This window comes from Zalophus californianus, chromosome 9 (genome assembly GCF_009762305.2).
Source record: "Zalophus californianus isolate mZalCal1 chromosome 9, mZalCal1.pri.v2, whole genome shotgun sequence".
NCBI lineage: Eukaryota > Metazoa > Chordata > Mammalia > Carnivora > Otariidae > Zalophus > Zalophus californianus.
The window spans coordinates 56,883,524-56,902,811 of NC_045603.1; the positions used below are offsets into that span (position 1 = coordinate 56,883,524).

The 19,288-nt window shown below is 45.3% G+C and overlaps 2 protein-coding genes across 5 annotated transcripts; both read right to left on the bottom strand.

The window, feature by feature from the left end:
• Positions 1-156: 156 nt before the first annotated feature.
• On the bottom strand, positions 157-11,754 carry TSFM (Ts translation elongation factor, mitochondrial). Of its 2 annotated transcripts, XM_035729105.1 has the most exons (6): positions 11,619-11,754; positions 11,155-11,328; positions 10,408-10,536; positions 9,125-9,247; positions 2,790-2,877; positions 157-731 (listed from the first exon to the last, which is right to left on the bottom strand). In XM_035729105.1, the coding sequence occupies exons 1-6, from the start codon at positions 11,673-11,675 to the stop codon at positions 325-327; spliced, it is 978 nt and encodes a 325-aa protein (XP_035584998.1). In that variant the 5' UTR covers positions 11,676-11,754; the 3' UTR covers positions 157-324. The 2 variants fall into 2 exon arrangements, with proteins under 2 accessions (XP_035584998.1, XP_035584999.1); XM_035729106.1 differs by lacking the exon at positions 9,125-9,247 and having other exon boundaries at positions 161-731; positions 11,619-11,747.
• A 190-nt stretch (positions 11,755-11,944) lies between these two features.
• On the bottom strand, positions 11,945-19,232 carry EEF1AKMT3 (EEF1A lysine methyltransferase 3). 3 transcript variants are annotated; one of them, XR_003519985.2, is made up of 4 exons: positions 18,861-19,232; positions 18,626-18,737; positions 13,378-13,851; positions 11,945-13,050 (listed from the first exon to the last, which is right to left on the bottom strand). XR_003519985.2 is itself a non-coding variant. In XM_027594576.2 (3 exons), exons 1-3 carry the CDS (start codon positions 19,035-19,037, stop codon positions 13,460-13,462), a joined length of 681 nt encoding a protein of 226 aa, XP_027450377.1. In that variant the 5' UTR covers positions 19,038-19,230; the 3' UTR covers positions 11,945-13,459. The 3 variants fall into 3 exon arrangements, 1 of the variants encoding a protein (XP_027450377.1); XR_003519984.2 differs by having other exon boundaries at positions 11,945-13,075; XM_027594576.2 differs by having other exon boundaries at positions 11,945-13,851; positions 18,861-19,230.
• Positions 19,233-19,288: the final 56 nt, after the last annotated feature.

Below are 19,288 nucleotides of genomic sequence, written 5' to 3' on the forward strand. Positions count from 1 at the left end.
CTCGGTTGAAGGAAGTAGCAGCCCAACTGCTTACGCCTGTCCTCCCGGATACTCGGCCCCTTCAAGAAGGCCCACCTGCTGTTTTCGACAACTTGACAAGTCAGGCACAAAAAAGCTAAACCCAGCATTACACAAACAAGGAAAAGATTCTACTCTTCATTATATAGCAATTTTATTTCATAACTTTACCCACCGAGTCTATCATTTCTTTATAAACGCCAATGAAAAACAACTTCTGGGTTTAAAGAGGCTTAGGAAACAACTTTTCGTAATGATGTCCAGAGCTGAGAAGAAACATTTCTTCTGGGGCCAAGTCTCTGGCACCTATTCAGCTTCTGCTGCCTCTTCGCCTTCCCCACATTCAAACCGCACAAAGTCTACGACAGACACCCCTTGAGGCTGCACATACTGTCCCAATGTGATGGAGGGATCCAGCAAGTATGGCTGGGACAGCATCTTGGTTTCCGCCTCCCCACCAGGCTCATCATCCAAAGAGCCAACAGAGAGAGGGGCCATGCCCACCACATGCTGCCCAAGGCGGCGACCCAGGTCCTCCAGGCCTGCTTTGCGTTCAGATGTCTCGCAGATGACCAGGGCCCCGTACTTCCCCAGCACCAGGTTGTGGAGCGACGGGCTGTGCATCGCCCCATGGACATAAGAGCCAACGTAGAACCCAGCCGGCACCTTCACCCATGCAGCTCGTTTAAGAGTCATGTTTTCTCCCAGTTTCCCTATAAAAAAGCAAAAACAAGTAACATGCTTCCAGAATATGATGCCTGTAGCAGTACCAAGATATGCATAGAAGTGGCTGAGTCGAAGACAGTCCTCTGCATTTACACTGTGAATATGCTGTAAGATGGAGAGATACCATTTGCCATTTAAAGAGGAAAACGTATATGGAAGGAGAGGGTAGGGGTGGGAGAAATAAAGAATATCTTTATGGAACACCAACAATGTGCCACACTGGTATATAAAAACATAGGCTATGGTGTGTCACACAGACCCTGGAGTCAGGTCTCAGTCCTGCCCTTTACTGGCTATATGACCTTAGGCAAGTGACATAAGCCCATTACAAATTTATCAAGCCTTAGTTTCCTCCTCAACAGGGAGATGATGCCACTTAAAATAACCTGAAAGCAGGGTTCTAAGGAGACGTAAATAAAGTAACATGTAAACGCACTTAATTACATTATCTAGCACAAAGCAGCACTCCAATGCTGGCTATCATTACTGTGTTAAATTTAGGCTTAGAAAGCTCAAGCTACCCTCCCCCAAGCTCACACAGCTAATACATGCCAGAGCTGGAAGTAAAACCCACATCTCACTCCAAAGCAATTAAGTGTTTTCTTCCCCTGAAATTACCATCCTTCCCGAAAATCACCATAACTGACACAGACAACTCTTCCTCATCCATTGTAGCAGGAAAAAGTCCACAACTAAAAGCCCCAGAAAACCCCAAACCCCATACCATCAGATAGTTTCAACTTCCTCTCATCAAAAATAAAAATTTTCAGTTTTTTTTTAAAGATCTACTTATTGAAGAGTGAGAGGGAGTGGGAGCAAGAGGAGGGGGAGGGGTAGAGGGAGAAGCAGGCTCCCCACTGAGCAGGGAGCCCGACCCAGGGCTCGATCCCAGCACCCTGGGATCATGACCTGAGCTGAAGGCAGACACTTAACCCACTGAGCTACCCAACTGCCCACAGAGGTTAATAATCAAAAATAATTCCAGGTTTCCCTGTCTCCTCAGGATGCTACCCTCTCTAACATAATTCCAAATAAGCCAAAAGGTAGGAAAGGGGTTAGGAGACCCCAAAAGGGATCTAGGTAAATATCCCTGCATTAGCCGTAGTTTATATCTAAAAGTCTTAATGGGGGAGAAATCAAAAGAAATCTTAAAACAACTCAAAGCATCTGAACAATAGTTAATTCTCAGAAATTGACAAGGCTGAAACACCCAGTTCTTCCAGAATTTCTTAATAAGTCCCATTCACAGCTGTCTGCCTGGTTTCTCGGCCATGACTCACTAAAACATCATAGATATTTCAAGATAACCTGTTAAAAGCAGAACTGATGCCTTGACTGGAAATGTCAGATGAGCAGTAAATTCCCAGCAAGCTCCAACCCAGCCCTACTCCCCTCCTTCCATCAAGGACATGTGGGAAGAAAGCAAAACTCCCACTAGTTCTGGCACGATGATCCAGATGTGGTTCCTGTGGCCAGTGGTTCTGAAAGAATAAACCTTCACAAATTCAGGATCAGCTTTTTCTAAAAAAGAGATCAAATTCCTACACATGATGCCCCCAAATATTCCTGGATCCCTTTGTAAAGACGATGAGATGACTTTGGATGTAGTATGTCTCCCACCGTGTACAGAGAGGTAGTCAACTGGAAGAAGTCAAAGGCCATCCCTGCCTAAAGACATGCTTTGTTTGGTCAGCCTGCAGAGTGCAGAAAATGATTTTAATTAGCTGCAAACATCTAAAAACTGAAATTTTTACACACAAAGCTAAATTCTTTTGAAGGAATTTAAAAATTCTGACAACGCTGGGACCCCAAGGTAACAACTCGCTAGAGCTTGGTAACAGTTTCCTTCAGCAGTGTGGGCTTCTCAGGGAGCCTACTGCTCACTAATGTCGAATGCACAACAGAACCCACTTCTCACATTCATATTATCTGACCCTTGTGGGCACATGAGCTTGCAATTCCTGATCTAGGTGTGGAGGAATATCAAAGATAACAGGAGGTCCAGTTCATAATTTCCAGTTCCCACAATCCTTACAAATACTCACCAATTGCTAAGGCTAGCTGATCCTTGAGACAGCCCTCTCTCTCGGGCCCAGCCGGAAGTTCAGAGAGTTCAGAGGAATTCAAGAAGCCCTAAGTGCACAAAAAAACGAACAAATCAGTTCTGTCCTACTTAAATTACCAAGAGACTAGGCAAAAATCGTGTGTTTCTCAAAAAATGATTTAAGACAACTAAGTATAAATGAATGTTTTTGGGTTTTTTAAAAGATTTATTTATTTGAGAGAGAGAGCGCACAAGAGCGAGCGTGCCTGCACAAGGGAGGGGCAAAGGGAGAAGAAGAGACTTTCAAGCAGACTCCCCACTGAACGCAGAACCCAACACGGGGCTCGATCCCAGGACCCCGACACCACGACCTGAGCTGAAACCAAGAGTCAGACACCTAACCCACTGAGCCACCAAGGCGCCCCTAAAGGAATATTTTCATTAAGCCAAAGATGTTACAAATTGATAACAGTTCCATTTTTATAAGTATTTTATTCTATCACTGCACCACACCCAATTCCATCTCAATCCCATCCTCTGGCCTAACTTCTTTTTTTTTTTTTTAATTATTAACATATAATGTATTATTTGTTTCGGGGTACAGGTCTGTGATTCATCAGTCTTACACAATACACACCAATGTCCATCACCCAGCCACCCCATCCCTCTCATCCCTCCCCACTCCCGCATGGCCTAACTTCTTAAACTGTAGTTTCCAAGAAATCAGGAACAGTATTTTCAAACAATCATAAAACGTTAAAGCTAAAAAACTGGTTGAATAAACCATGGCATAGCCACATAATGGAAAACTATGCAGCTGGGAAAAAGAAAGAACACAAAAGAAAGATCTGTATGAGCCGCTACAGAGTATTTCCAGGTTATATTATTACGTGTAAAAAAAAACAAATTAAAAGAGTAGATATATAGGGGCAACTGCATCGGGCTCCACACTCAGCGGGGAGTCTGCCGGGGATTCTCTCTCTCCTTCTCCCTTTGCCCCTTCCCCCTGCACACGCACACTCTCTCTCAAATAATAAATCTTTAAAAAAAAAAAAAAAAGAGTACATGTATATTATACTATCATTTGTGTAAGAAAGAAGCATTTATATAAGTAGGCTATTTTTGCAAAAAAAGACTTAAAGGATACCCCAAACCAACGAAACTGGTTATCTACAGGAGTAGACAAGAATAAGGTAGAAGGGAGAGAAGGAGTGAGGTGTGTGGGTGGGTGGGTGGGTGTGTGGGGGGGTGTGTGTGTGTATTTACAGCTTTAACTTTCAGAATCCTGTTTATGTTTTACATATTCAAAAACAAAATTAGATTAACAAGAATTTGGGGGTAAAACCAAAATTAACTACACAGAAACATAAGACACTAACTGAATTTCAAATGAATAATGTAACTTCACAGAAGGGGGGGAAAAACTAATCCAGTAACTTTCAATACAGTCCTTTGGCCATATAACTTCAATGTAAAGACAAAAAGAACGTCAAAGAAATCTTGAACTCCTTAATAGGTTTGTTATTTGCAGTTGCCGGGTATAGTCACTAAAACAATTTAGTGTGTATTAGAACAATGAAAAAATAAGTAAACACTGGAGTTGCTAAGAGCCAGTGTACTAGCTGTGGGAGAAGGAAGATACAAATATAGAACTGGGGAAGGAAAGGAAGAACCTGGGATGCCTGATTAGAACTGAAACACACACACACACACACACTTCCTGCATCTGTCTGCTGAAAGAGCAGAGCACCAATGACATCTCAGTAGAAATAAGCATACCTAATGTCCACATCTTGGTTTCTAAAAACTATTCCCCCATTAAAAATGATCAGGACTCCTTGGAGAAGTGGCTGATTCCACAGGTGGGGCAAAGAAAGTATGACATAGGCCCAGAATATCTTGTTATGCCAAAAAGTAAGGAAATACTCAAAAATAATCAATACACTGCAAAAGGTCAACAAAGCCAGCTTAAACTGGTCAAATCCAGGAATAATTTGAACATCAAACTGAATAATGGATTATAAAATGAGTTATAATTTACTGTATAAAATAAGAATCCATGCGTCAATGTCAGTACTAAGTACTAAACATAAAGAGAAGTCTCTTACAGTGGAATGCCAACTAATAAAACACACGTAAAAGAAATCATAAGAGTTAGAAAAGTAACCATTATGCAACTCTCATAGTAGTATCTGATCCTGACAAGAGCCATCAATGGATGCTAATACTTTCAGGTAAAAGTTTTTTGGGGAACTGGACACTTACACAGTCTCAAAGAATCTCCCATACAGATTACGTGTTAATTACAAAGAGGAACAGAATAACTTCACAGTGGAGAAACCTGAAAGATACTACCCTAACCAAGAAGAGACCAAAACTAACATCATCAGGGACGAGAGGGTGACTCGTTGGTTGAGCATCCGACTCGATTCCAGCTCAGGTCACGATCCCAGGGTTGTGGGACTGAGCCCCAGGTTGGGCTCCACGCTCAGTGCAGAGTCTGCTTGAGATTCTCTCTCTCCTTCTTCCTCTGCCCCTCCCCTTAGGCACAAGCTCGTTCTCACTCTCCCTCTCTCTAAAATAAAAAGATAGGGTGCCTGGGTGACTCAGATGGTTAAGCATCTGCCTTCGGCTCAGGTCATGATCCCAGGGTCCTGGGATCGAGTCCCGCATCGGGCTCCCTGCTCCTTGGGAGCCTGCTTCTCCCTCTGCTTCTCTCTCTTTCTCTGTCTCTCATGAATAAAGAAATAAAATCTTTAAAAAAATAAAAAGATAAAATTTTTAAAAAATTAACATCATCAGGGGCGCCTGGGTGGCTCAGTTGGTTAAGTGTCTGCCTATGGCTCAGGTCATGATCCTGGGGTCCTGGGATTGAGCCCCAAGTTGGGCACCCTGCTCAGTGAGGAGTCTGCTTCTCCCTCTTCCTCTGCCCCTCTCCCTGTTTGTGTGCTCTCTCTCATGCTTCCTCTCTCAAATAAATAAATAAAATCTTAAAAAAAAATAAAAAAAACATCATCAATAATGGCACCAACGATCATTACATGCCTCCTGATGTGATATTCTGAGAAAAATACAAGATAATTTAATATTCATACTAAAAACCCATACTCTGTGAAGAAACATCAGACAAACCCAAATTAAAGGACAGTCTACAATACTGTTTTCTACTCTTCAAAAATGTCAATGCGGGGCACCTGACTGGCTGAGTCAGAAGAGTATGTAACTCTTGATCTCGGGGCTGTAGGTTCAAGCCCCACCTTGGGTATGGAGATTATTTAAAAATAAAATCTTGGGGCACCTGGGTGGCTCAGTCTGTTGAATGTCTCCCTGCTCAGCGGGGAGTCTGCTTCTCCTTCTCCCTGGGCAGCTCCCCCTGCTTGTGCTCTCTTGCTCTCTCCCCCTCACTCTCTGTCAAATAAATAAATAAAATCTTTTAAAAATAAATAAATAAGGGCGCCTGGGTGGTTCAGTTGGTTAAGCGACTGCCTTCAGCTCAAGTCATGATCCTGGAGTCCCAGGATCGAGTCTCACATCGGGCTCCCTGCTCAGCAGGGAGTCTGCTTCTCCCTCTGATCCTCTTCCCTCTCGTGCTCTCTCTCATTCTCTCTCTCAAATAAATAAATTCTTTAAAAAAAAAAATAAAATAGGGGCGCCTGGGTGGCTCAGTTGGTTAAAATCGCTGCCTTCAGCTCAGGCCATGATCCCAGAGTCCTGGGATCGAGCCCCACATCGGGCTCCCTGCTCATGCAGGAAGAAGCCTGCTTCTCCCTCTGCCTGCCGTTCCCCCTGCTCGTGCTCTCTCCCTCTCTCTCTCTCTCTCTGTGTCAAATAAATAAATAAAATCTTTAAAAAATAAATAAGTAAAAAATAAAAAATAAAATAAAATAAATAAAAATAAAAATAAATAAATAAAAATAAAATCTTAAAAAAAAGGTCAATGTAATGAAAGACAGAAAGGCTGAGAAAGAAAGGACACTAAACATACATGACAACTAATTGCAACACATGATACTGGACTGGATCCTGGATCAGAAGAAAAAGTGCTAGCTGGCAAAATATGAATATATATCATATATTATAAAAATAAAAATATTATGTAAGTGTTAAAATTCTTGAATGTGATTACTGTACTGTGGTTACACAGGAGAATGTAATTTTTAGGAGACAACCTATTCAAGGGAATAAGGGTCCTGATGTCTGCAACATATTTGCAAAAATTTTTTTTAAATAGTGATGAGACACCTAGCTGGCTCAGTTGGTTGAGCATGCAACTCTTGATCTTGGTGTTGTGAGTTCCAGCCCCACGTTGGGTATAGAGGTTACTTAAAAATAAAGTAAAATAAAATAAAATAGTGATGATAACAATGAGTATAAAAAGTAATAAAGCAAATGTGTCAAAATGTTAACAAATGGTGAATCTAGATGAAAGTACAATGTAGCTTACTGCAGAACACTGGCAACTTTTCTTTAAGTTTGAATTTTTTTCAAAATAAAAGTTAAAAAAAATTAAAGACCAAAAGAGAAAAAAAATAAATGAAGCTAAAATGAACCAAAATTTCTTTTACAGATAATGAAAGAGTAAAGTATGTGAATGGCTCAGGGTTACAAATAGAGTTACTAGCAAAGTCAAGATTAGAACTTCTAGGTGTCTATATGTTGGCTAATTGAACATAATAAAAAAATTAAATTAAATTAAAATTTAAAATTAAAAAAAAACTTCTCGGTGTGTCTGGCGGGCTCAGTTGGTAGAGCATGTGACTCTTAATCCTGGGGTTGTGAGTTTGAGCCCCATCTTGGGAGGAAAGAAAAAGGAAGGAAGGAAGGAAGGAAAAAGATTAGAACTTCTAGTTCAAGTTGTTCATCTACTCAATACAATTCTAAAATATAATCTCCACATGGTTTTCCATATAATGACTATTTAATGGCCAGTAATAATTAATATTTACCACAAGATCTCAAAAGAAAGATAAGTAGGAGAAGAAAGTAGTACTAAACACACACACACACACACAAAACTACTGTTAGTAGTTGTTTCGTTTTTGCCTTGATAATAAGGATCAATCAAAGGCAGACTGATATAAATTCCATCCTGGTCCTCCTATGGACAAGAATATGCTTATTCTCCTAAACTGTGCCTTCTCCAGTATCTGTATTTACAAATCCTTTCCTTAAAAAAAAAAAAAGAAAGAAAGAAAGAAAAGAAAGAAATCCTTCCCTCAGGCCATTCTAGATTTCTGAATACAAAGCTTCACCTGATTGGGGTGCCCAGGTGGCTCAGTCGGTAAGTTTCCAGCTCTTGATTTCAGCTCAGGTCTTTTTTTTTTTTTTTTAAAGATTTTATTTATTTATTTGAGAGAGAGAGAGAATGAGAGAGAGAGCATGAGAGGGGCGAGGGTCAGAGAGAGAAGCAGACTCCCCGCCGAGCAGGGAGCCCGATGCAGGACTCGATCCCAGGACTCCAGGATCATGACCTGAGCCAAAGGCAGTTTCTTAAACAACTGAGCCACCCAGGCGCCCTCAGCTCAGGTCTTGTCAAGAAAGGATCGAGGCCCGCACCGAGGTGCCTCCACCCCAGGGAGTCTGGAGCCCTGCATGGGGCTCCACCCTTGGCAGGGAGTGTGCTTGGGATTCTCTCCCTCGCCCCTCCCCCGAACTCGGGTGCACAGTCTCGCTCTCTAGAATGGACAGGTCTTTAAAAAAAAAAAAAAAAAATGGGGCACCTGGGTGGCTCAGATAGCTAAGCGTCTGCCTTCCACTCAGGTCATGATCCCAGGGTCCTGGGATCAAGTCCCACATCAGGCTCCCAGCTCAGCAGGGAGTCTGCTTCTCCCTTTCCCTCTGCCTCTCTCCCTGCTCATGCTCTCTCTCTGTATCTCTCTGTATCAAATGAATAAATTAAAAAAAAAAAACTTGAAAGAAAAGTTTCACGTGATTTGATAGACTCTACCCCAGTGCCATTCGTTCATTCATTCACTCAACAGATTTTATGAGCCCCAACCAAATGCTGGCCCCATTCCTCTTTCACCAGAGACACAGTGGTGAAAAGACAAATTCTCTGCCTCACAAAGCTCACATTCTATTGGGGAAGACAAACAACATACAAATAAGTAAAAACATAATAGATATAGAATATTATAACAAAAATTTTTCAATGAAGCAAAATAAAGGGATAGAGCAACAGGAAGGATACTCCTCTCCAAAGAGATAACATTTACACAGGGACATGAAGTAAGGGAGTGAGACATGAGAATGTCTGAAAAAAACGGAACAGCAAAGACCCTAAGAAAGGGGTGTGTGTGTAAATCCAGCATATTGACAGACAATCCCAAAACTCACTTTACTGTATGTGGAGAGTTGATCCTTTAGGTTCTGACAATGCAACAGGGTCCCCAGGGCAACTTGCTGGACCAACTGCTGAAATTTTAAATTTCTGGAAACAAAATCTGTCTCACAGTTTACCTGGTAGGAACAAATTGATATTGTTGTATAAGCTATTTACAGACAGTCTGCAAAAGTGCCTTAAAATTGAAGAGTAAACCAAGGTACTGCAAAACAGGCTGCAGAGTCAACAAAACAGAAATAAGTGACCCTAGAATTTTAAGGCTTCAATCCCTCTCCTAGTTAGAGGCCAGAAACTGAATGCAGTGATTCCTGCTCTGCCAATGAGTTAGCAATGACCCGCATGTTCAAAAGATGGTTCCATAATGTCCCCAAAGGACTCACTACACTTCACCACTTGCCTGTGGCTGCAGGCCATCATCACCTCATTCTCCAGCCTCCTCCAACACCAAACCACTTTTGCTATCAGTATGCTTATCTCCTTTTCTCACTCTAAACTAATCCACACCTGATTCTTCACCAGTTGAGGCCCCTAAACCTCCTCTAAAACAGCTATATGCTATCCATCAACTAATTAATGTAACTCCTAGCTTTAAAATGTAACTGTTCCAGGAAACAATCAGTGGCAAGGTATAAGGCTACAGGACTCACATTTAGAAGTACAGGTTTGCCCCACTATCTGAAAGTAGTGTTCCTATGCAACCTTTTGTAAGCCAAAATGGCATAAAGCAAAAAATCAATTACCATTAATTCATATGGACATGGATGCACAAAATAAGACCTAGAGCACAGATGCTCACAAAGTTCAAAGCTATGGCGGCTTGATGCTGAGTGTAGTTTGTGGGGGGCAGGGGGGTAGTCTGGCGGGGCAACTCTTACTGCTGGGGTGCCCCCTGCCTCTATAAGGACTCAGTACAAAACCAACACTGAATGCTATTTGCCTTTTTTCATAAAAGTGAAAGTACTCTTTGAATTTCTTTTGGTTAACAAAAAACAAAAACAGGTACAAAGGACCTTTTGTAAAACCAAAGTGTATAACTGGAACTTTCGAAAAGGGGGGGATATCTGTAATCTTTTTGACTTCTAGACATTTAATCGTCAACACACCTGTGTATTTCTATACATAAGTGAATTTACAGTAACTGTGGTCTCACCAGTTCAATTCTAACAACCTTTTGTGGTTCTCAAACACCTCTTCTTGAAGGATGCAAAGGGTCTACCAAAAAGCTTTCCACCCAAGGGGCAGCTGTTCCTGGTCATCTAGAATTCCAACAACTCACCTCTACTAACACAGTTGTGTTTCCATCCTGAAGCAGCCCAATCAGACCTTCTTTAGTCTTCCTGCCATGGAGTTTGGCAGCTCTGCTCCAGCCTTCCTTCTGGGCCTGTTTGTGGAGCCAGCTCTCTGCCTATAAATTAAAAATAGGGCAGATGACAAAGTCATAGAATTTAGAACTGAACGGAGCTCTAAAATATGTTCAGGTTCCCTAAATCTTTCTGCTCTTCAGTCCTATAATGGAAACTAAAGCAATCTATCGATTACTGGCAGCCTACCACTGAATGCCAAAAATCAGGCATTGTGCCTGGTGCTTTGGATAAATTTAATCTTCACAACAACCCTATGGAGCAGACAGTAGTATTTTTATTATACGGACCAGAACAATGCAACTCTGAAAGATTAAGGTATCCAAGATCACAGGGTTAGAGTGAGGGCACCACAGTTTTGAGTCCTGGTCTGTCTAACTCCCAAAGCCCACACAAGCCCTTTGGGCTCCAAGCAGCAGGAAACAGCATGTGGTGCCTGGAATAAAGTTTGTTAACCATGGGATCCTGAGTTAACGGCTTCCGGAGTCAAAACACAGTCAAAGGGTGAGATTGTCACTTAAGTCAGAATCCTATCTGCAGTTCTGCAGTTATGGGTCCCTGCGCAGCAGGTCTAATTTACTGCGCCCCAGCAGCACCTCCCTGAGAGACTGAGGTCAAGCCCTAGTACCCCGCCCTGCTCCCCTCGCCCTCCTCCCCCACACCTGTTTGAGATCCCCGCCACAAGTCTCCAGAGCTTTCTTGCAGTTTACAAAGGAGTAGCCTGTTTTTCGCCGTAGCTTCATGAGAAGCTCCTTGCTGGAGGCCGAGGAAGAGAGCCGGGGCCCAGTGTGAAATGTGTGCCACGGCTGAGGCGCCTGAAGCAGAAGGGGTCCCGCCTGCAGAGGTAAGAAGAAAGGGATGAGAAGCAGGAAGCAGCCAGGAGCTCCGGGGGCTGCAGAGCACGTCGACAGGGAGGCCACCTTAGGAGACACTGGGTCTCCGAGGCTGGGAGAAGGCAGCCAACGGCGGGGGGCGGGGGGGGGGGGGGGTTGCACCACGCAGAGAAAAGGAGCGGGGAAGGGTGGGATGGCGTCGAACGGGGGACGGAGGAAGGGAAGGCACCGTTCCGAGTGCACAGATCTGCAAGTGAAGGCGGAACGGCGGGGGGAGGACCCAGAACCCTCACCGGGCAGCTCCCGGCCCACGCGGCCAGGTAGAGGCGCAACGACCGCAGCAGCGACATCTCTCTGGCCCCAGAGTACACTGTCGCCGCCGGCGCACCAGTGAGGCCACAGGCCTACGGCGCGGCGGCAGGGCCAAACCTCTCCAACCGCAACGCGCCAAGCGAGGACGGCGCCACCTGCTGGCCGGCGTGGGCACACTCGCTGCTTCTACTTCGCTTTCGGAGACTGTATTTCACAAGGGAATTACCCCCCCCAACCCCCGCCGTAGGTAAAATAACAGAAACCATGAGACATAGTTGTCGCAAAATAATAATTCGAGACACGTGGCAACATTTTATGTTTCTTTATTTCCGTTCATCTTTCATAGTCATCCATTTAGGACTCATGACAAACTTGTGAGGTGGGGGGGGTCAGAAAATTGGCCAAGGGCACCTGGGGAAGTAGGGGTGGAGTCCTTTCAACAAACCCTGTAAATATTTGTTGAGTGGGCCAAGTATTTACTGAACATCTACTGTATGCCAGGAACTGTGATAGGCTTCAGGGAATTAGAGAAGAGTAAACCACAGCCCTACCCTCCAAGGTAATCTAATGGTGAGAAAATAGGGAACAGACAAGTGACCACGCAAGACAAGGTAAGTCCCATAAGATGAACAAACAGTGAAAGGGTCTCCAGGGAGAAAGAAATCACAACCAAACAGCAGGCTCCATAAAAGCTTTTTTCAGGAAAGAGGCAAAAAGTAATAAAGATTTTGACAGGTAGAAATAGCCCTTCCAGGCAGGGAATCACCAAAAAGAATGAAGAAAACAAGGATTTGGGTGTGGAAATAGGGAACAAAGAGTAGACATTTGGAATTTGTCCAGAGGTTGCAATACATGTAGGAAACCAGTTGAAAATGAAATAGAAGGGTAATTTGGGATCACACAGGATAGACTGAGAACCAAGCCAAGGAGCTTACTCTTGCTGTAAGCATCAGAAGCTCATCAGAGCTGATTTGGGAAGATCAAAAAGAGTTTGATAAGTGGCTTGAAAGGGAGAGAATGGAGGCCAGGAGTCCAGAGGAGGTGATATGTGGCCCAAGGAGTAAAAGAGAGCCCCAAGCAGAGGTAGCGCAGTGGGAAGAGAAAAGAGGTGAAGACAAAACACGTTAGCAAGGAAGGACAGGGCTTGGAAACCTAAGGAAAACTCAAAGGTGAGAAGAACCCAGTACTTAGTGATCACGGTTCCAGCTCCAAAAAGGCAGAAGAAGCTGTAGTCCAAAGGACAGCTCTGCTGCCTATCCCCAGCATCAGGGCAGGCAGGACTTGGCCCAGTTAGAGCCATGGTCCCACCAGACTCTGTCTCCAGAAGCAAGAAGTGTGCAGTCTGAGGTTTCTTCCTTCCTAGGCCCCCAGCAAAAGCATGAGTTCATTGGATGCAGAGATGATCTTCTTTCCCTTTAAAAAAAAATTCCATTCGAATCTGGCAGGGGAAAAAAAAGTCCATTCTGTATAAAAAAAACAGCAGGACTGGAAGGGTTCAGGGACGGTGTCTCTGCAGCCACTGATCTCACTTCCCATTTGCCTCCCCCACCCCTAAAAATCCTGGACACCTTCCTCGTTTTGTCCTCTGAGAACAGGAACTGGGAACTCCCTTTGTGCTCTAACCCAGTGCTATTAGGGCTCTAAGATTCCTAGCAAGCAGGCACCTCTCGGCATCAGCCCAAGAGTATCTGGGGCAACAAAGAGGGAAGGAGGAAAGAGAGAGGCAAGGGAAACCCATACTTTTCTTTCTCGTGTTTATGGCTTTGGAGATACAGCAGTTCCTTTCTTAGGACAAGGGGTTCAGAGGAGCAGAAGGGTAATGTCAAGCAGGTCTTGGTTCCCTGTGCCTGGCCCTATAGATGTTGACATTCTCATCCTCATCCCGCTGGGCCAGCTCCAGTTGGAAATGCTGGGGCAGGAGGTGCTGAAAGAAGCTCTCTGTCCCGTGCTCCTCTCTCATCTTGGAGGCCAGATAGATGGTGCCATGGGGCCCGCACAGGTGTTGGAGAGTGCCCAGCAGCAGTGGGAAGGTGGGCTCCAAGTACACGATATCAGCCCCCAGCACCAGGTCATAGTCTCCAGGGAAGACATGCTGGTCAATCCCCCAGGACAAGGCGCGGACCTGGGCCTGGCCTCCAGCTGGCACATTGGCCTGGACGTTGCCCTGGATCTGCTCTAGGGCCAGGGGCAGGTCAGTGATGGTAACATCCCCCCCTGAGAGAGAGGAAGGAGGAGAAATGCAAGTCAGACCGACCAACCAAGGAGTCTCGGCTCCTACCCAGAAGGTCCAGAGACCACAGGGCCTAGAGGACGGTGTTTTGACAGCCCGGAGTGTGCACTTCGGCTTTTAGTACCCTAACCTCCGTCTCGCCCCCTGCCATGCTCGTTACTCTACATTTTACAACATCAACGTTGTCTCGGAGCTAATCTTCAACCTCTCTGCCCAACACACAACTGTCAGGTGTCAGCAGAAGCCTGGGCAGGACTAAGCTGGAGACAGACTATGTATGTATCTAGCCCCTACTTACCCAAACCCAACTTCATGGGTCTGGAAAGCTTCCCAGAAGACGTGGCCTCAGCAAGCCTTAAAGGACAAGTAGGAGTTAGTTAGGTGGAGCTTTCCAAGCAGAGAACAAAATGTACAAAGGCCTGGGGGCGAGAGCAATGCATATTCAAGGAAGGATGAACCTTAGGGGATGTGGAAGGAAGGAGAAAAGAATCAAGACCTGAAGATAATGATGACATGCTGAAGAGACTCAGGCTTGATCCTGAGGGTGGTATGTTTTATAGGTAGAAGCAGAGAGTGAAGATAATCAGATTAGCACCTCAGAAAGCTGCATTCATGCAAGAAATATATGTACTGAGCCCCTACTAAGTTCTGGCAGCACAGTGGTGAGCAAGATAAAACCTCAGCCTTCCTTGAGTTTTATTAGAGAGGTAGAGACACACTAGGTACTGTAAAACTAATCATGATCATGACGACTGTTACAGACACAGGAAGTATTAAGAATTCATTCATTCATTAATATTTATTATGTGTCTCTATGCCAGGTGCTAAGAATATAGCAGTGAACCACTCAGATAAGAATCCCTCCCCTCATAGGGATTACAGTCTAGTGGCAAAAAATGGGCAACAAACAAATCAAAGAAAATACACTGTACATCAGATACTATGGTGAAGCATTAAGCAGAGAAGGGGGTAAGAATTTCACTTCAGGGACGGGGCAGGGAATGTAATTTTAAATTGAGTCGTTAGGAAAAGCCTCACTCAACAGATTATGTTTGGGCAAAGACCTGAAGGAAATGATGGAGCAAACCATGTGGACCTCTCAGGCTAAATGTACCAAATAAGGGACTAACAAGTGCAAAGACCTTGAGGCAGGAGAGTGTCAGCAGGTCTGAGAAAGAGCAGGAAGACCAGTGGCTGGAGCAGAGTCTGCTGGAGAGGCTCTCTCTCCCTCTCCCTCTGCCCGTCCCCCTGCTCTCTAAAATAAATAAACCAACAAATAAAAATCTTTGAAATAAACAAATGAATAAAAGGATCACTCTGACTGCTGTGATGAGAAAGGACAGCAGAGGGGCAAGGTCAAAAGCAAAGAGACCAGTTAGGAGGCAGCTAGAGTGACCCAGGTGAGACGTGATGCTCATTTGAACCAAGGCATTAGCCACATCTAAGAAGTGCTCGGATCCTGAATGATTCTGAAGGTACAGTCAACAGGATTTGCTGAGAGACCGGACACACAATACTAGAGAGGGAGGATGTTTGACCCGACTAACTAGAAGACCGAATTGCTATTTACTCAGCGGAGAAGGCTGTAGGAGGAGCAGGACTGGGCAGGAAGATCATGAGTTTCTGTCTAAGTGTGAGATGCCCATCAGACAATCACATGAAGATATCGGGTAGGTAGGACGTTCCACAAACAAATCTGGAGATGGAAATGGGAGTTATAGGGTCATGAGCACAGAAAGGGCATTTAAAGCCATGAGGTGATGGGATTGCTGGGGAGTGTAGACAGAAAAGGGAAGGAGTCAAAGGACTACTCCTGAGCTCTGGGGCACTCAAACTTCTAGTTGTCAAGAGGAAAAGGAACCAACAAAGGAGACTGGAAAAGAGTGCCAGTGAGGTGGGCAGAAAGCAGAAGTGTGGTACCCTGGAAATGAAAGGAAGCATGTCAAGGAGGAGGGAGAGTCAAATGCTGCAAAGTCAAGTCAAGTGGGCTCATCACCGACTCCTGTACTTACCAACATGGAGTTGGAAATGAAGCTCACCACCTTGACTGCTGCGACTGGGGGCAGGAATGTGGAATGGACTGAGGGAAGAAGAGTAAGACAGGTACTACAGACAAAGAGGATTAACTCTTTTGAGTTTTGTTGTAATGCAGAACAGAGAAATGGGGTGGTAACTAAAAGAATATGTAGGACAACAGTTTTTCCTAAGAGAAAATAGAGCGTATTTATAGATGTATATAGGGGTATGTGTGTCTATTCAGAATGTTCCAGAGAAAAGGCAAAACTGATAACGCAGGAGGGACTGGGGATGGGGAGGAGGTTTGCTGCAACAATGTCTTTGAGTAGATGAGAAGGTTCAGGGTCTTGTGACAAATGGAGGGCTTGACCTTAGCTAGGGGCACAGAGTGTTTACCCATGGTAACAGGAGAGAAGGCAACACTTAAAATAGACATGGGCAGTTAGGTGAGTAGACATTGTGATAGGAACATGTGAACATGTTCTATAAGAAAAGAAAAGCAATCAGAAGAGATGGGCAACAAAGTCATCAGTTGAGGGTGAAGACAGGAGGAGGCACGTAGAGGTTTGAAGGGCAAGAAGGTAAGAAACAGATGTTTGGGAGAGCAGAATACGTGGACAAGGGAAGTGTAATAGACTAGCTGGGCAGCAGTTAAGGACTTGCCTAAGGTTAGTAACGACAAAATCAAAAAGAAACCGGTCAGCACGGTTGTATATATACTAGGAGGGCCTAAACTAACCTGGAGGTGGGAATATCAAAGAGGCCTTCCCTTGGAAGTGATGTTTGCGCTGAGCACTAAAGGATGCATATGAATTAACCAGGCGGTCCAAGGATTCCAGGCATAGAGTACAGTCTGTATGAAGACTCCACGGATGGGAACATCAAGACAGACTTGAGGCCCTGAGAGACGGGTAACAGACAGCACAAGGAGCACAAGGGAGGCAGAGGCACAGAAAGAAGCCAGAGAGGGAGGCAGGACCTTGGAGGCCATGCTAAAGGTATTGTTTTGGTCTTGAAAGAACAAGAAGTCATTGAAAGATGGGAGTGAGAGGTAATTACAGCTGCATCTTGAAAAGATCACTCTGCTGGGTAGAGTGGGCAGAGGTCTAGGTGGGGGCAAAGAGTAAAGCAGAAAGACAAGTTGGCCTAAATGCAGCAGTGCAGGCAAGCGACCGTGGTGGCATGGACTGGGGAGCCATCAGTGTCGATGGAGAAACGTGACATTCGAGAGATTTTTAGAAGATCAAATCAGTAGGACTTGAGTAATGGCTATGGGGGTGAGAAAAGGGGGCATGTCAAAGGTGATATCTAGGTTTCCCACTGGGTGGATGATGGTTTGATTCACTGAGATGGGGAAGCCTGAAGGAGAAACAGCCTGTGTGCAGGAAGAACACAAGATCTAGTTCCAGCATGCTCACCTTCCCATGGGAAAGCTTGAAGACACTTGTGAAAACCCAAGGAAGAAACAACAGTGGCCTGAACTGGAGATGGTAGGAAGAGGAGCAGACAATTGGGGAAATATTAAGGACCTATGACCCACAGATCTGACTGACTGCCGGGATGTGAGCAGGAGAAGGCAAGGGACAAGATGACAGCCAGATTTCTTACTTGGCAGCTGGAAAGGCGGCAAAGGAGGGGAAGCCAGTCTTTGAGCAAAAGGAAGTAGGTGCTCCCATCCATATTACACACTTTTCTCCCATTTTAGCATAACCGCACACCTCTTCTCCACTCTTCCTTCATGGAAAATTGCTTTTAACACTCCCTTGGTTCTTTGTGAGCCTGCTGTGTTTGCACTGTTCACCTTCTCATCTGACAGTGCTTCTCTCTGAAGTCCCAGGGAGTCAAGGAAGACATAGCCAGAGCATGTCCACTTGCTCTGTGCATACATGGCATAATTCCCCCACCTTCCCCACGAGACCATAAGCTCCTCGGAAACAGGAGAGGTGTCTCACTCACTGTTGTATCCCAGTACCTGGCATGATAGAAGACTGCAAATAGATATTGACTGAATGAATACAAGAATGAATGCCTGCCTCTGGGAAGACTTCCCTGAATGTGACCTAGTTGTGTTCCCAAGAACAAAGACATTGGCATTACTAGGGAGATGACATCATAAGTGTTTTAAATGAATGTTTTGGATGTGAGGTTGTGCCTGCCCATTAGATCATAAATTGAGGAACTGTTTCCTTTGTAATTTTGGATCCTTGACAAAAGTGAAGCAAAATTTTCCTTACTTTTTCCTTTCCCAAGTCTGCGATGCCTAATTCCTACCCCACTTGCCCCACAAAAAACACCCTAACCCTCGAGAATTCATCTTTATTTCTCCCAAGTAGTCAAAACCTTAAAAATCTAATATCTATTCATAATAAAGTTATAAAGCACTCCTCAGGTTTAATACATGCAGATTGCTCCCCCTACAGAATGCCCCCAAAGATGAATTTTGACAAAATACCATGTCGAAAGCAAAGGTGGTTTTAAGTGGCAGCATTATTCATGAAATCACAAAGACCAAAAGGGTAGAAAAAACTCCTACTAAGGCCTGCCCGGTTTTTATTTCCTGCCCCCAAATCAACCACTCTGGGTGTTTTCTCTGGCACACAGAAAGGGGCACACACACGCACACAGTTTGTTAAAAAGAGACTGGTCTGGTCGCAAATCACTCCCCTCTCCCAAGAATCCAGGGAGTGACAATTTCTCCACCACCCAGCCCCCCCGCCCATTCCCGCCACAAAGATCACGCACCCTGCAGCGCGGCCAAGATCCCCACGATGCCCGTCCCTGCGCCTAGTTCGATCACTTTCTTGCCTCGGAAATCCACATTTTGACTTTCAAAATAGTTGCACAGGCTCAGAGCCTACGGAGGAAAAAGAGGGAAGAGAGAGAAAAAGACTGTCGCGGGGATGTTTCCATATGGAAGAGGGAGAGTCCGGGGTCCGGACCTCCCGGGGACTCTCGCCCAGAGCCGCCCACTCCTCACCGCGTCCCACACGCGCGCCGCCACCCCAAGGCGGGACCCGAAGTTCTGTGTGATGCTCAGCACGTGCCCACAGAAACAGAACCGGCTCCTCTCCGAGTAAGAGTCCGCGAAGAGCCCGACTTCCCGCGGGAACACGGATTCGGGCTCTGATTCACGATCTGGGCAGGGGTCCGCCATCTGGCTGAGAGCGCGCGCGGACCCCGCGGCCAGCGCTGGTATCCCGGATCTAGGACCCGGTCGGGGTGGGGGGCCGCGGGTCGTCCCGGCTTCTGCGTGGCACCGAGCCCCGCCTCTCCGAGTTTGCCCTCCTCCCTTCAGTTTGACTTCCTGGAGGTGGGATGAGGAGCTGCCCCTCCCGCTCCGGTCCCCAGCGCACACCCGACGGCGTCACGTCGGACCACGCGGGGGAGACAGGGCCGACAGGTCTG